This window comes from Centropristis striata, chromosome 2 (assembly GCF_030273125.1).
Source record: "Centropristis striata isolate RG_2023a ecotype Rhode Island chromosome 2, C.striata_1.0, whole genome shotgun sequence".
Taxonomy (NCBI): domain Eukaryota; kingdom Metazoa; phylum Chordata; class Actinopteri; order Perciformes; family Serranidae; genus Centropristis; species Centropristis striata.
The window spans coordinates 31,959,997-31,974,111 of NC_081518.1; the positions used below are offsets into that span (position 1 = coordinate 31,959,997).

The 14,115-nt window shown below is 39.9% G+C and overlaps 1 protein-coding gene across 3 annotated transcripts in view; it reads right to left on the bottom strand.

Annotated features, from left to right (window-relative positions):
• The window catches only part of esrrga (estrogen-related receptor gamma a), a 79,108-nt gene extending 65,556 nt beyond the window's left edge, over positions 1-13,552 (bottom strand). Inside the window, exons 1-2 of one of the 3 annotated variants that reach the window (XM_059350423.1) lie at positions 13,282-13,552; positions 2,446-2,604 (exon numbers count right to left, since the gene is read on the bottom strand). In XM_059350423.1, the coding sequence (XP_059206406.1) occupies positions 2,446-2,604; positions 13,282-13,337 (215 nt within the window). In that variant the 5' untranslated portion in view covers positions 13,338-13,552. Of the gene's footprint in view, positions 1-2,445; positions 2,605-13,277 lie in introns of all 3 variants that reach the window. The other 2 variants (XM_059350416.1, XM_059350431.1) reach the window with 2 other exon arrangements.
• Positions 13,553-14,115: the final 563 nt, after the last annotated feature.

The following is a 14,115-nucleotide window of genomic DNA, read 5'->3' on the forward strand; positions in this document are numbered from 1 at the left end:
ATGTAGGAAACAATTAGAGCTGCACAAATATATCGTGCTATCATAGATATATTTGTGTTATGTATGTATGTATGTATGTATGTATGTATGTATGTATGTATGTATGTATGTATGTATGTATGTAGCTGAATTACTAGGCTCATTATCTTTTTAGTTTTTATGCCCTTGTTTGTTGTTTTTCAAAGGATATACCCTTTTTTTCATGAGTATAGAACAATGAATGAATACATTCATTCAATACAACAGAGCCATAGTTAATGTTATTAGTAGCTGCTATGAAAAAGCAATGTGAGGATATTGTTTTGTAGGAATTAAAAACGAGGTCTTTTATTTTGATCATAACAATATATATTACTGAATTGCGGTATTTCAGTGTTAGTCTTGAGATAATTCTGAAATTTGCTGAATTTGCAATTACAATATTAGCTGTAGTTTAATTTATCTCTAAAAAAAGTAGAACAAATGCAGCGCAAATAATGTTCTCCAGTGTAGGCTTATTGTGCGTGTTTCTATATTCTTGTGACTTTTGTGACCATGGCGTGACTCCCTTGCCCCTGGCAAACCTTTACACCTCTCATCAACAGACTTCCCTGTTTGCCAACATAAACACACACACACACATACACACACACACTGGCATTGTGCTAGCAACACTCCTGTTGGTGATTGGCTGAGAGGCTGCGTGAGAATGGTTTGCCAGACCTCTAATTGGCTTGACCCAGACTAACCCTGAAATCCTATTGGACTAAGACTTCCCAGTCTACAGTGCACATGGGCACGCGTACACACGCACACACGCACACACACACACACACACACACACACACACACACACACACACACACACACACACACCTAAAAAAAAAACAGGGTTCTGCAAAGCCTAATAAAAATCAATAGTGTTCAAATAAGCAATTATACAACAATAAAAAAATAATAAAATAATAATAATAATTGAAATCATTGGCAGAGCGTGGTCAAAATGATCTCACATGAGGAAAATATGCAATAGAATGTAAACATATGTGCACCAAGCCTGAATTATGCTCATTATGTACAAAACACATACTTAAACTACTACTTACATACTCTTTAAATTGCTACTTACAATTTTGCAACCTGGGCATGTGGCTCTAACTCCTACCCAGAGAAACTTGGAATGATCAAAAGACAGAGAGAGGAAGTGGCAGAGAAGGAGGATGTATACGGAGGGACAGAAAGTCTGTCTGTGTTGAATGTTTCACACATTTGCTGTGTTTTTACATGAAACAAGCAGCATATTTACAGTTCACGTTCTAAAAATGGACTGAGGCGGCCCTCAGTTTCACCTGCCACGAACAACACAAACCTAGAACTGGTTTCCACTGGAGAACTTTAAAAGTAAAAATTCACTTTGGTTTAAGCTTTTCATGCTTTATTGCACATGCAGATGGCATGGTGGATTACTGTAATGGTAACAGTGACTGTCCTTCAACCGAATGATATGATTTAAAGCCTCTGTGCGGAGACGCATTTGCACTACTGAAGTGTCCTTGAGCCAGAAGTGGAATCACGCTTTCTTGTGATATTCCATATATACTATAAAAAATATAACAGTGCCACAGCTAAAGTAAAAAAGCATAGCAGTACAAGTACATACTTAATATATATATATATATATATATATTATTTTGTGGCAAACACAGCTCACACTTTTCTCCTCTCTTTGTTTGTCATGTTTTACGTTTCATGGCAGTGTTAGGCCAAAAACAGAGGGGGACTTCATGGACAACCCCTTCTCTATGATGTTGTCACTCATTTACGGTTTAGAGTTTGTAACAATGTGGAATCTTATTTTAGAAATTCTTCGTGGGGGATTTATAAAACTGAAAAAATAAGGAAGAAAATCTGTTAAAATATAGACTGATGAATCTGCTTTGTTCATGACTACACTTTTTAGCAGGTAAATCTGCTTATTCCATATAGTGATTTTGCCTTTTGCTCATGGTGACACAATAGCAGAACAGCTTAAGCTTAAGCTTTAAGTATGGATCTATTAAAAATGTGAATGCAGAAAAAGTAAAATATACTTCAATAAGTTTTAACATGTTTTTACATTCCTAAATTCCTGGAATTAGGAAATAAATCAATGAAAATTATGAAAAGACACAAATCTGTAACCCTCATGAAAGATCTATGTCTCACGCACACACACGCACACGCACACACACACACACACACATACACACACACACACACACACACACACACACACCACTAAAAACACTGGCTTTTGATGTCTCAAAGTGGTTGCCTTTTCTTTCTCTTTCATCTGAGGTTTATAGAGGTCAAGTGTTGCTTTTGTGTATAACTGAGCCTAACAGGTTCATAGGTTCTTCTTCTTTTACGGATTTCATTCTCTCTTTCTTTCAGCGTGTCTTTGGTGTGCTCGTCATTGCGTCTTACCTGGGGTTGTAGAGGGCATGTGCGTCTCTCATGTGGTTGGCCTCCAGTGGATCGTAGCTTTGGTGCATCCTCCAGGCGCCAGCGCCGCATTTACTATAGGTTGACTTGGAGTTATCGTCACTGCTGCTGTTCACCAATGGCCCCTTCGATAAGTTCATTCTGTTGGCAGGGACAAAGAGAGAGAAAGAGAAGTGAAAATACAGCCAGTGCTACAGAAAAAGGTAGAGAAACAACACGTGGAAAGAACAGCTGAGACACAGGCATTAACATCAAGTAAAAAGAAAAAGTTAATTAAATGTAAAACATTCAGAAAAATCATAAAAAACAAATGTTCAAAATGTTTGTCTGAAAATGGTCAAATGTTTTTACAACAGTTGAGAAAATTACCATGGACAGAAATAAATAGAGGACAAGGGAAGAAAAAGCCTCCAGAAATATAAAGAAAAACAAAACAAAACAAATTATTATAAAATAAATGTAATGAGAGGGAAATGAATTGGAGACTATGTCACGTCTTACAATGTGATAAACACACCCACAACATTCCGTTTTTGCTTGTCTGTACATGCAAACAGTTATACTACTATGCGACTACTTAGCACAGGCAGGACGGAGACAGGTAGGTACTCGGACAGTCAGGCTCGAAGACACGTAGAAAGACAGATTGACACGCAGGCCAACATGCTGAGGGCACCGACAAGCAGACAGACAAACAGCTGTCAGCCAGACAGACAGGCGCACAGAGGACGGGTTGTGACTTTAAACCAGTACATGAGACTTTTTGTCCTGGAATGTGTTGACAAATTTCTGTCAAACACATCTGTCTACGCGCAGATGTGGTGGATGCGTCAGGCTGCTAATTGAAGCACAGTGTTAACGTCAGAAGAGTTTTACCACTTTCAGCCTTGCAAAAAGGCTTTCAGACTCAGGGAATATAAAAGTAAAAGCACCAGAGGAGGGACCGCTATCTGTCAATCAAACCCAGCACTGTCGTCAGGGGAGGAGCTGTCGCCTAGGTGATAAGGTCACAGTGGGCAACAGAATCAAAATCATCCATTGCAATAAATAAATAAATAAAATAACAAGGGACAGCACTTAATAAAGCTGACGTCAAAGAGGAGGAGAAAAGGCAGGGTTCTAATAAAATTGTCTGGGTGGACTACATTTAAAGAAAACTATCAGGGGAGAATGAAGCATGGCTGCTGGGTAAAAAAGCAAAAATATAAAAAATACAGACACAAATTCAGACTGAGGAACAGATGTCAGAACACAACGGGAAATAAAGTGATCCTTGTATAATAATGCATGAGAGATGCCTGCTGGCCACGCTCAAGGCATCGATGTGCTTTGCATTTTAAGCATTTGTTTGTTTGTTTTTTTAAATGACGGATAATTCTAAATAATTACGCGTAGTTATTTCAAAATTGGCATAAAAGGGGGAAAATAATCTTATCATTATATTTAACTTTGAAATGTTACTGATAAATCTACAAATTAAAACAGTAACAGCTAAATAGCAAATTACTAAAATAATCCGTTTCAGTGCAGTTTTTTTTCTCCAGGCATTACCGCATTCCTGTGTGTGTGTGTGTGTGTGTTTGTGTGTGTGTTGTCTCATACGTGTATCAGTAAACAGAGCAGGATGTTGGTATGTGTCACAAACTGATAGACACATGTTTACCACACAAACACACACCACGCAGACATTACTGTGTATGTATGTGTGTGTGACGATGTCCCACTGTGGGTTGCTGTTTAAGTGAGCGGCCATGTAGGCAGACAGGTAGACAGACCAATCAGTCGTCTGACAGCCGGCTCTCCCTCCATCCACAGAGCTGGGCTGGCTCAGTGAGAGTTGGAGGGCCGGGGTGTGTAATATGTAGGTTTTAGTTCCACTCTGGTGAATAGGAGGAATCGATATCTTGCTGCTGCTGCTTCACACACTTATTGGCTTTGGTTGCGGTGTCACAATGCTATATAGACAGGCAACACTTAATACTGCTTTTTTTTTTTTTATTGGGGGAGTGTCCTGGTACTGACTAAGGTTCACCCAGTACCATGAAAACTTGATACAGTTGGTTTGAATCCCCATCCCTGCCTTTCCAGTTACACACAAGCTATAAGGTAAATTGTGCATCCTTCTACAGGCCAACATAACAGGACAAATTAAAGAAAGTAAAACAGGGATTAATAAAAAGAAGAAAAAAGGGAGAGATTCAGCTAACATTGGAAGAGTGAAGTAACTTATTTTGTTTTGCATTCTCATTAGCTAGAATATTTTAGCTAAAAGGCTTTTTGATTTTGCAGAAATCTCCACTTGCATTAACTTAGACACTAAAACTGTTGGGGATTACAAATTCAGTTTTATTACATTATGGCAATGTAAACGGATATTTTTTCATCTCTTTATTCATTCCAAAAGATTAAATTTAGGCTAAAAGGCGTCTTAACATCAGTAGACAATCATGTAAATCACGCATCAACATGAATATTTCCTGCACTGAATGGAATACTTACAAGAGGTAAGGTACAATAAACGTATGGTACTGGAACAGTAATCTCTAACTTAATTAATTTATATACAACCTTTCATTTTAAGCATTTCAAACCACAAACGTACTTACACATCAACAAAGTGCTAAATATTTATATATGCATACAGAGTGAAATGAGAAAATAAAGGGGAAGAGTATTAACCTATGTGATTCAACCTGACCTATTTCACGCTCCTGTCACTACATGTAAGCGGCACCAGCTCACACACGCTCACATTGTGGATGTGAGAAGGTGTGTGTGTGTGTGTGTGTGTGTGTGTAAAAGTATGGAGATCGTGGGTGTCTTTCTGATGCTCAGTGATTCGCTCATGTGTTGCTGGCCCATCTGTGAACAGAATGACCATGACACAGTATGTGTGTGTGTGTGTGTGTGTGTGTGTGTGTGTGTATGTGAACGTACGTGTGTCTGTGCCTGTGTGAGTGTGTGTGTGTGTGTGTGTGTGTGTGCGTGAGACATGGTGATGCAGTGATTGATGAGACAGTTGCCATTCTTGCTAATGCAAAACGCACCTATCCCTGAAGGGAGCAAATGCCACAACACACACACACACACGTACACACACATACATACACACACAAGGCTGCAACTGCCCTACCTAATTACCCCTCTAGTCAGGGCATTGTGGTGTCTACCAGTCACATATACGATAAATATCCGCATAAATGTAATTTTCATTAATAAACCCAGTTACACAGGTGACACACATTAAGTTGCAGGTGGTGGTAAAAATAACCGGAGATCCAGTCGAGTTTTTCCGCTTAAGTCGAGCATAAATACACACTTTTGCTAACAACAAAATGCAATTAAAAAAAAACAGACAACGTAAATTGAAACAGAAAAAAAACTATTGCCTTTTATACTGTTCACTTTGCTGAATTTCAGCAATAAAAATTGGACTCCCAGGTGGTAAAAGGTGGTGAGATATGACTGCTGGATATAATGCAGTTATTCTTGGTAATGTTTTCAGATTATTGTTAAAAATGCACATTTAATATCCGCATGTAATGTGACAACATAATAATGACAAATTTGTGTCATAAATATAATCTGATGAAGACATGTATTTGTGTGTAAGCGCGTGTGTCTGGGAGACATTAAAATGATCAGTAGATAATCATAAATGCTGACTGCATAAACATATTTGTATACAAATGTGTTTCTCTGCGAGTGTCTGCACGTGCATCAGGGCAGGTGGGCTTCGATGTTGCAGCCCCTTTGTGTGTCTGAGTGGATGTGGATGTGTGTGCGCCTTAGCGTTAGCGACGGGAGCTGTTAGCGGGGCAGGCGGCAGATGGGCTGTCGGCCTTAATAGGGACTGAGCGGGTGCAGAAAGGTGACAGCTCCACGAGGGAGGGGTGTGTGGGGAGGGAGAGGAGGAGTGTGTATGTGTGTGGGGTTGAATGGTGAAGGAAGACGGGATAAAGGGGAAATGAATAATTTGCGGAGGTCAAGAAAAGTGCGTATCAGCTGCGTAAAGGAACGCACATACTGGGGACAAGAAGTGCCACAACATACCTGAAGAGGTTTGAAAACAGAGATCGGCGCTGTGGGCATTTTCGCACATGGAAATATATAAAGTGCTTGTTCCGTTTCATCTTGTCACATATGTTATTTAGTTTGTTCATGAATAGCCCGTTGTGGTGCTCCTATTGAAAACCAGATGGATGCTTTTGGAAAATCTAAGGCTTATGCAAAATATTTCATTAAACTTACATCAACATATGAAAATGAAATGCGCTGCCAGATTTGACAATATCACAAACACAACAGAAGTCATTTAAGTCCGCACCTGCACTGATACAGAGTTAAAACCCACAGATCCATTTTTCTTTTACGGTCACACACAGATACAGTGTTGCACATGTGCACAACAATGTGTATGGACATGTGACTGACCTGAATTACTGTGAGAGAAAGAAAGTGGAACACTGTGGAGCTGTTTGTTCTGTTGTTACAAAACAATTCTGCTGCGATTTCTTAACATATTTTTTTTTTAGAGATGATTCCTTTCTCTCAAAATCACAACGGAAAGGGAATGATACGATAAACTTTTATTTATGCATTTTACATAAATGGGCACGTATAATGTATCAATTAATTTGCAGTAAGTAATTAAGTTTTGCTCGTTTGTTTTTGTAATAAAACAAATATATCAAATATAACAAAGGTGACGACACCAGACAGAGTGAAAGAGAAACAAACAAACAAAAAAAACATCATAAAATCGCATACCAGTATTAAGCGAATTGCTGTTTTGCTATTGCTCCTTATTTCAGTAAAATATGTATTGCATTTAAAAGGTTTGCAAGTATTTTTAATACTTCATATCCTACAGTAAAACATGTGTGTGAAAAACAATCTTTAAAAGTTTGGGTAGTAGAGGAAAATAAAATAAATAAATAAATAAATAGAAATCTTCTTCTTTCCCTTTATCACAGGAATCCCTTGAGTGTTGCTCTTCAGTGAAAACTGTTACTAAAAATGTACTTACTTACAGAAAATATGTGCTTTCGTTAAGTGCCAGGATATCTGAATATACAGAAAATGTTGTGATGATGTATAATAATGTTGGCTATATTTGCGTGATATTTGTGATTTGTCTCGTGCATTGGATAAAGTTGGCATCTCCGCAGGTTTGATTTACCCACACACAGAAAAAGAAAAAGCAGAGAGAGGCAGGCTAAAAAAAAAAAAAAAACCTAAAGAGAGAGGTGGGATGGTGGGCTGGCCTGTCATTCTCTCCCCATCAGGCACACACATGAAGCATGATGGGAGGATGAGAGGAGGAATATTTCACTGTCAGTCGCAAGGCGGCATGGTCATTCATTTCTCTCTCTCTCTCTCTTAGTCTTTATCCATGTCCCTCTCTACTCTATCTTTCCCCCTTTTGTCTTTTTGAACCCCGCTTACACACTGTCGAAACAATGACAATTTAATCATACTATACACGGCCTGGGCATGTAGAGGGCGAGAACTGTCCAAGCAGACAATCTATAGGGCTGTCCCCACGGACTCACAGGACTAGAGAGGGAGAGAAAAACAGCGAAACGGAAAAAGTGTAAAAGACAGACAAGATGTTTGAACCTGCATCATTCTCTCGATCCTCTTTAAGTCATGCACACACACTCCTGCGCACACACACATACACAGCACCTCTCCATCTAAATCAGTTCTATTGTGGCCCAGTCTCCGCTGTCTCCTCCCATTAGGGGTGAGAGGCAGCATTAGAGGCCCTGAGCACGACACGATGGACACACACACACACACACACACACACACACACATATACATACACCGGTCTTCTGTTCTGAAGCACAGCTTAATAATTTACCCAGTCAACAGCTGGAAACAAAAAAAATTAAAGCCACAGTATAGACGATAACAATCCTAAATATGATAGAAATTAAGAAAATTTTATATTCCGTGAAATCCAACTGACAGGTCTGTAGAAAGACATGTTAAAACTCGACAAGAGAAGGAAAATACCACATGCTTTTCACACTAAAAGCTCAAAATCCGCACAGTGGCAAAAATCCCCTTTTTCCTCCACATCTCTCTCAGCTTCATTGCTATATAAACGTCATAAAAGCAGACTTGAATTAGACAGAAAAGTCAGTATGTTCCAGTCAGAAGAGTAATTCCTATTCAATGCGTAAATGATTTGATAGATTGTGAGAAGAGTAATAATAAAATAATAAATAAATGCACATTTTGATGTATGGATGACGGAACACAAGGGATGAGCGGATGAGCGTCGTGGAGAGAGGGAAGGGGGGAAGGATAAGAGATGAGAAGAGATGAGCGGCGTTGTCTCTCACTATATATCACTCTCTCTCTCTTCTTTCAATCAGCGCTTTGGCATTCAATCACACACACACACACACACACACACACACACACACACACACACACTCACACACACACACACACACAGCTTTACCGCCACAGTGGTGTAATGGCTAATTGCAGTGTGTGTGTGTCACAGCTGGTACAGTCTCTCTTACTGCTCTTTCAACACATAAAGGCCACCACTGACCCATGACATACTCCCACACACACTCACACATAACTGATGGATTGACCATAAATCAGAGAAATTCACATCATCAAGGCTTTACAAATGTGTGTGTCATGGTGTGTCTTCAGTATCTGCATACATGTATGAATGTGTAATTGCATTTTCCCCACAATTTGGTTACTTTTTAGCTGCAAATGCACAAAAAAACCCAAACTTGTGTGCACGTGTGTGTGCATGCAAGTGTGCGTTCATGCGTACACGTATGTCCAGCCAACCCCTAAGTGCTGGTGTCAGACAAAAGCAGCCCCCCCTAGCCCCCTACCTCCCTCTACCACCGTCCCACCTCTCGCTCGGTCTGTCTCCCTCTCATTGCATCTCTCTCTCTTTACGGGACTGAATTACCGCTGGAATGCCCGGACCCTTCACATGAGAGGGAGGCCGCCGTATGCACGAGTGTGTATGTGTTTCTGGGGGTGTTAGTTCGTGTGCGTGTGTGTGTAGGCTTAGAAAATGCAAAAACTGACAGACAACGAATGCTGTGGGGGCAGACGGACAGGCAAACAGACACACAAAAAGATGACCTCCTCATACAGGCCACCACTAGGTCTCATACACCGCACACACAAAATGTAAGAAGGAACCCATGCATGACAACAAACAGATGCAAATGCGTACACAGACACAGACGCGCGTACACACACACACACACACACACACACACACACACACACACACACACACACAGAGCCAACAAATCAGTGCGGCACATATTGACATGCTTTGACAGATGAATTAAGTAAATGATTTTATAAGGAGATTAAAAGGATTTTAATTTACGCAATCTCTCTTTGGTCCCCCCCCCCCCGTCCCTCCCTCCAGTCAGCTTTACCTCTCTCTCTCCCTCTCTACTGCTTTCTCTCCCTCATGGCCTGAGAAAAAGCCTGCACGAGAGACTGACAAAACGAAAAAGGCAGAGAAATAACATGCATTTCCTTCATTTTCTCAGATGAGAAACAAAAATATTTTCTTTATTTCAATGGATATTGATATTTTCTTCACCAGTCTTAAAAAACAAAAAAAAGGCATGTTATTATTACCATTTTTTAAAGACTTTGTGCTTTTCAACTACGTTTTATTTAAAGTGTGTAAGCAGATTGGTCGGCCTACAAGTTTCACGATTTCTTCAATTCATTTATCAGAATGATGTCACCACGAAACTCTGAAAAAAAAAAAATCAAGAGCAAATCTTTTGAATTACTTTATATCTCATTGCATTGCTCTAAAAATCAACCGAAACAATTGAATTTATCTGTTGCATTGCTTTCATTGCTGTCTTTACACCCTAAGATGAGACACAATACTTACAAGGTGAATATCTAGTGCTATCGTGTGCAACCAGATAATAATTAAATCTGTTTAAATGGCAAATAAATATCACAACAACAAAATGTTTTTGTTTAGATTTTTTCTTGCATTCATCAGTTTAGTGAGATGAATTCAAATTATTTATCAAAGACACATTTCAATACAGTGCATTTCCACACATGCACCAAACTGTTAAACATTCAGAGTGTATTTGATTAAAAATAATTTTATGTATTTACTCACATAACAAACAATTTATTTACATCACATATCCATAAATAAAATAATTACATGTAGAGAAAATTTCTCACACTGCAAACCTTGGACTGAATGATCAGCTCGGCCGCTGTGCCGACTGTCTCCTTCACACCCACTGACAAAAACCACCAAATTCACTAAAGTCACTGTAGGAAATATATCTTAATGATATGCAAATGGTATGTATATGGTGGCATGAGGGGAATGCAATTATGTTAACAGCTTAAGCGGTACTTGTTGTTATTATTATTATTATTATTATTATCTGTACGATCATTATCCCTAATATTTTAATTAGTGCAGAAAATCAGTGCCTGAGAGCAAAGGAAGGGAAGCCTGAGCAGAGAAAAGAGAGCGGTGGATGGATGAATTGATGGATGGATGAATGAGCGGAAAAACGGATTGATGCAAGAATGGACCGGAGGATTTCAAAAAATATGTCAGAGCAGTCCCATCTTACATGCACTTACAGAAACACATGCAGGTAAAGCAGCACATTCCATGACATGAAAGTATGTATGTTTTTTTGCCATTAAATTTAAATTTCTAAACACAGAGCTCATGTTATAAACTTCGCACCGAACCCTTGCCAGAAGTGTTCACTGCTTGTCTAATTCACAGGTTAAAAACCAGAGTTTAATGTGTTCAGCCTAAATTGTTGTTGGTTGTTAAAATACACCTGACTGTTTTGCAGTTGAAAAAGCAGCGCACAGACTCAGATCAGAAACAGTGTACAGTCCTCACAGTCCTAAATGTTCTTGAATGAAGACGTTGGTCTGGATTTCCAGTCGTTTTAGAAAAGGAAATCAGCAGGCTCAATGTGAAAGGTCGTTCTATAGTCTGTTTGGATCAAAACCTCAAAATCAGATTTATGACAATACACTGATATTATAAAAAATAACTATTTTGGTTTATTATTAATGTTTCAATAAAATATAAAATATTTAAAGGGAATCACACTTCTGAGGACCCCTGTTAATTGTTGCAAATCTAATCATAACTGAAACAAACAGATCAGTTTCTTCAAAAGATGATGAAAGAGAAGTTGAATGATAAAGAAGTGATTATTTCACCAGCTGACCTTTTTACTTAAAAATGTTCCTCTATTCCACATACACACAGTAAGTGGAATAAAGAGAGGAGGGTCTCTGCATGTAAAAACACACACACACACACACACACACACACACACACAAACACACACACACACACACACACACACACACACACACACACACACACAAAAAGGTGAGACGGCTTTAAAGTATACAAAAATATCAGTTTTCTTTAAAATTCTCAATAATGTCAAGTTCAGAAAACACAAAATAAAATCCTTGTCACAGAATCCTGAATCCATTCTCAGTCAGAGCTTTCAGTTTCTGTCTTTAGGTTCTCCACCTCCGACTTTGTACCGTAAGGACACTTTGACTGAGGCTGTGATTTAATGAAACTGATATTAATTTGTTTACTATAAAGCCATGACCACTGAGAACAAAAATACCCGATACAAATATTTTAACTTCCATACATATTTACTATAAAATCTGGCATTAATTACTGGATGTACATTTGACAGAATCATTTCATACCTACAAGCTCTCTTTAAAGAGAGTGCAGTCCTCCAAATGAATTACACTCATCACTTCAGAAAAATCACTCTTTCACATTGTGTTGTTTGAAAAAGGACAAAGTGTGATTATTTACTACACTTTAATTTTTGAGTTTGCTTGTGCAGTTTCATCAAACACCTTGCATGGTACTTGCACACAGACACACAGACACACACACACACTGCTGTCCGTTCCGCCAATCAGTTCATCTGCATTTTTAACAGCGTCTTCAACATTCACCTAAAAGAGCAAAGCGCTGGCGAAAGGAGCAACTCAGCGGCACTTGCTTGTTTGTGAGGTGTGTGTGTGTGTGTGTGTGTGTGCGTGTGTGTGTAACTGTCTCTAATTCCTGTGCGGGGCCACACGCTGAGCTGCCCGTCTGAAATTCTACCTCCTCTGGCATTTAAGAGCGCAGCTCTCCCCCCTTCACCTCCCTCCTCCTCTCTTATGGGCCCTTTTCCTCCCATCTCTCCACGTTATTCCTGTAACCTCATTGCCCTGTTACCTCTCTCATTCTCTACTTGAACGAACACACACATTAAAACACACATGCAGAAGTGTAAACACAAGCACGGGCATATACTCAAGAAGACGTACTCTGACTGAGTTAATGTTTTGTCCTGTGTGACTCAAAGTAAAACGATGTCTTAAAAACAGAGAAAGTAAAGAAGAAACTGTGTCTCTATACGTTATTAATGAGTGTGTGTGTGTGTGTGTGTGTGTGTGCAGGTGTCTCGCTCCCAGGTGGAGGGACAGAAATTCTGCTCTTCTACCCACTGAGTAAGAGCTGCTGTCCGGATACTGCAGCCACACACAAACACACACTTATACACACAGACAGTGGACGCGTGCTACCTGACAGCAGAAACAACCTTGACATGGTGCGGGCCACCTCCGCTGCATACCAGCACATGCACACTCACACACACACTCACACACACACACACACACACACTCATACACAATGACAGACAATGACAAGTTGAATGATGGATAAAAGGATAAGAATAAAAGGTAAAATTTACCTACTCTTGTTCAGAGTGCATTAAAAAACACTCGGATAATGGATGTCCTACCGACTCCATCGGCGATACCGGGTCATTGTCATGTCAACCTCCTCCAGGGAAAAAACAAGAAATTTGAAAAAAATCAAAGTTTTTATATCTCTCCTCTCTCCTCCTCTTCTTTCTCTGGTCTTCCTCTCTCAGTCCTTCCTTCCGCTTGGAGGGAGCAATACAATTACCAGGCTCTGCGCTGCCTGCACTGATCGGCTCTGCGTGTGTGTAGATGTGAGGGAGCGTGTGTGTGTGTGCGCGCTGTGAGTATGTGAGAGCCGGGGAGAGGGGGCTATAGGTACACACGCAGCCAGCCAGCCAGGCAGTTGGGACGGAAAGCTGTGCCGCTGTCCTAATCAACGACTTAAAGCCCCGATAGCAGCTCATGAATATTAAGCAGCGCTTTGCATATGCAGTCCCTCAGGCCCCGGTTCTGCCACGATTGGTGGATGCTCGGCCAATGGCTGCGGGGAAGGGCGGAGTCAGGGGTGGAGACGAGGAGGGAGAGGGAGAGAGAGAGGGAGAAGAGCAGGTGGAGAGGGAGGGATCAGACAAAGAGCCATAGAGTGGAAGACAGAGGGAGGGAGGAAGGAAAAGGAGAAAGATACAGGTGAGGCAAAGATTTAAAGCAAGACATCCCGCTCTCCTTCTTTCTTTCATTCTTTGTCCCTTTATCAGCCAAACTTTCTTAATTCTGTCTTTCTCAAAAGTCTCTCCACTGGTCTCTTTTTCTCTCATCATGTACCACAAAAGACTGTGTTGAAAAAATAACACTGTCTTTCTTAGTTTTTAAACAACGTAAAACTTA